Raw genomic sequence first — 3,561 nt, forward strand, 5'->3', positions numbered from 1 at the left:
TCTCCCTCCCACCCTCCCTATCCCACCCCTCTAGGTGGTCACAAAGCACCGAGCTGATCTCCCTGTGCTATGTGGCTGCTTCCCACTAGCTATCTATTTTACATTTGGTAGTATATGTAAGTCCATGCTACTCTCTCACTTTGTCACAGCTTACCCTTCCTCCTCCCCATGTCCTCAAGTCCATTCTCTACATCTGCGTCTTTAGCCCCTCATGAATCTTTTAACATAGGATCACACACAGGACGCAGACTTTCTTTTGGAATCCGTTTTTATTAAGATGAAGCAACAAGGGGGCAGCCCAGGAAAGAATGAACTAAGAATAGAATTTAAAGCAGAAGTGTGGGATTTTCACAGATTTCTATCAAGAGGATATATGGTTCTTTGGTGCTGATGAGAATCCTTGCTTTCACTTCTCCCCTGGAAGCTAGGTAGCCAGGGAACTCAAGTAGTCACAACAGAGCAGCTACTTACAGGCTCTGAACCCCAGGGGAAATTGCTTCTGTGCCTCAGTTTCTTTATACGTAGAGTGTGTTAACGTAATACGTCATAATATTATGCACTATATTATGCCAGACACTGCGCTTAACGTTTTACATGCACTTATTCATTCATTCAAATATTTACTGAGCACCTACTATGTGCAGGCATGCCTCTAGGCTCTGGGTATATAATAGTAAACAAAGTCCCTGTGCTTCAGGATCCTACATTCAATGAATCCACCCAATGACCTTCTGATGTCAACGTTATTGTTACCCCTATTTGACAGATGAGGAAATTGAAACTAAATGTGGTTAGGTAAAATCTTCCCCCAGGGAATTCCCTAGTGGTCCAGTGGTTAGGTCTCCGAGCTTCCACTGCAGGGGGCATGGGTTTGATCTCTGGTCAGAGAACTAAGATTCCGCATGCCGCGGTGCAGCCAAAGGAAAAAAAATCTGTCCCTAGATCACACATCATAAGCAGTTGAGCTGTGATTTGAGCTTTGTACAGCCCATGCCTGGGCTGTGCAGTGCCCCTGAAAAAAGAATTAATAGGAACAGCCTAGTGGGATTTTTCAAGGCTAAAGAATGAAAAGCTGGTAAGGGCCTTAACTGCAGAAAGTCCCCTGGGAATTTGAGAAAGTGTAAATAAAGGAGCCGGGAACACTTTCACCACTTTGTGGCTTGAGAACGGAGCTAAGGTTGGCTTGGAATCTTTCCCCCTAATCCAGGGCAGGGGCAGCATGTCATTCATACAATCATCTAGTTTTGAGGGTCCCATGGACATATTTGGGAAATTCATGTGTATAAGGGATACTACCCTTTCCTCCCTTTCGTGTTTGTATGGAATCCTACAATAAGAGGAAAACTGGTGTTTGCAGAGAACAGGTCTAGAAACTATAGTCATTGAAAGGGTGAACTTCATTAACTTCTGTTTGCTTGCTACACACACGCCTCCCACCCCGCCACACACAAGTTGACTAAGGACCATCCAGGTAAAAGGGACATTAACACAGTACCTGGCACAGAATATTAATTCAGGAAATATGTGGAAAATGAGTGATTGAATAATTCAAACTCATAGTCACATAACAAGCAGCCAAAGCAGTTACGCCAGACTCAGCACTTCCCAAAGGCTAATGGGATATTTTCAAGCACTCAGCTCCCACTGGAAAATTCCCACTGGAATAAACATATCCTTCAGTACTTTCTTTGAAATGCAAAGACTTGCAGATAAACGTGGAGCTCCAAGAAGGTGGGAGCAGATTGTTTGGCTGTCATTTTTCTTGGGTTCCTGAGAAGTCAGAAAAGTACAGAGGGGCCCCAGGAAGATGAAAATCATCAGGGTCGAGACTTCCCAGTCTAAAGCCTCACTCCCCCTGAAATAAAAATATTGACTTACACTAGTTTCTATTTTCCAAGACAGGTAAGAATTTAAGGTCAGAGGATAGGTTATTAAATTCACTAACTCCCCCAGAGACAGAACATGATGGGTTTAAACATTAGTACCTATTAACTCAGCCATTTAAAAATACACAGGAGCCAAGCTCTTCCCAACCCACCACCCAACACACACACACACACACACACACACACACACACACACACACACACGCCCCTGTCATTGGAATCAAATCATATAAATGCAACCGACTCACTTCTCAACTGGAACCTTCCAAAAAGACATAGTGATCTGAATTTCGTATCTAACAGAGTGAGGAGGATACAGCTAAGAAAGAATGGCATTTTCAAAGCTCTCCACCCCTCAGCATGAATTATTTCTAAGTCGCCCATGGGTCTTCCTTGATTTTGTCCGTCTGTCTGTTCTGGTGCCATCCATCACATTTGGAGATCTCACTGCACATCGGATTGGCTTTGGAAGCTATTTGCCACACTGATGCAACTCTTGCGACAGAGGTTTGAAATGGACATCTCTTCTGGCCTCTTGGAGTGTCCTGGACGCTTAGGTCTCAAACTGTGGATTTTGAGCTTGGAGTAGAATTTGGGGAATGAGGGACTTGAAAAATAATACACCAGGGGGTCCAGCATGCTGTTCACGTAGGTGAAGCTGAGGGTGACGTGGAGGGCTACGTGGACAGAGGGATCGCAGGCGCTGGTAGGCACCGTCCAGAGGAAATATAGTCTGGCCGACACGCTGGGCAGGTAGCAGGTGATGAACACAACCGCCACCACCATGATGAACCGGGTAGCCTTCTTCATCCGAGTCTGCCTGGCCAGGTGCTGCCTCCGCTTCAGACTCCAAATGATCTTGAAGGAGCAGAACAAGATGATGCTGAGGGGCAGGAAGAACTCCAGCTGGAACATGACGTCGTGCCAGCCGTTGGCCGACTCCATGATGAAGCTCTCACAAGTTACGGTCTTCTCTTGCACACACAGATGGTTCTCCATCAAAAGATACAGAGTCCCCAGGACGACCATGGTCCAAAGGGCACAGACGATGCCAACTGCAGTCCGGTTGGAGATGGCATTCACCATATGGTGGGGGTGGACCACTTTGAAATACCTGTCCACGGCCACCACCGTGAGGAAGACGATACTCCCAGCCCTGTTCATGGCCAGCATGAAGAGTGCCACCCGACAAGGGATGTCCTCGAAGGCCCATTGCCTGTGTCTGCGGTAGTAGTCTGTCCGAAAGGGCAGGCAGATCATGAGAAGGAAGTCGGCCACGGCCAAGTTGAAAAGGTAAATGGTACTCGGCTTCCAGGTCTTCATGTGAAAGCAGAAACCACACAGGGCGATGCCGTTGCCCAGGGCGCCCAGCACGAAGGCCAGGATGAGCAGCGGCGGCATCACCTGGGAGATGGGGTCCCCCTGGATGAGGCAGCACGACCCGTTTTCCATGGTGGACAGAGGACCAGTGTTCTGTGTGTTGGGCTGTGGAGCTCCCCCCAGAACACAGATGCTTACCTGAATGCTCCAGCTGCTACGTTTCCAACTTCTTCACCCCGGGACGCAGGTACCACACATGCACATGGATGCAGCCACTCCACGGAGAACAGAAACTTCGGCCAGGAAATGGGAGACTCGAGGTGGGGGGGATCCTTTCTCTGGAGCCTGGGTCACA

At 47.8% G+C, this 3,561-nt stretch overlaps 1 protein-coding gene across 1 annotated transcript; it reads right to left on the reverse strand.

Moving 5' to 3' along the window:
• Positions 1 to 2,085: 2,085 nt before the first annotated feature.
• Positions 2,086 to 3,561, reverse strand: HCAR1 (hydroxycarboxylic acid receptor 1). Its single transcript, XM_007189590.2, has one exon. The coding sequence runs from the start codon at positions 3,336 to 3,338 to the stop codon at positions 2,331 to 2,333; it is 1,008 nt and encodes a 335-aa protein (XP_007189652.1). The 5' UTR covers positions 3,339 to 3,561; the 3' UTR covers positions 2,086 to 2,330.

The sequence above is a fragment of the Balaenoptera acutorostrata genome, chromosome 13 (assembly GCF_949987535.1).
Source record: "Balaenoptera acutorostrata chromosome 13, mBalAcu1.1, whole genome shotgun sequence".
NCBI classification, from domain to species: Eukaryota; Metazoa; Chordata; class Mammalia; order Artiodactyla; family Balaenopteridae; genus Balaenoptera; species Balaenoptera acutorostrata.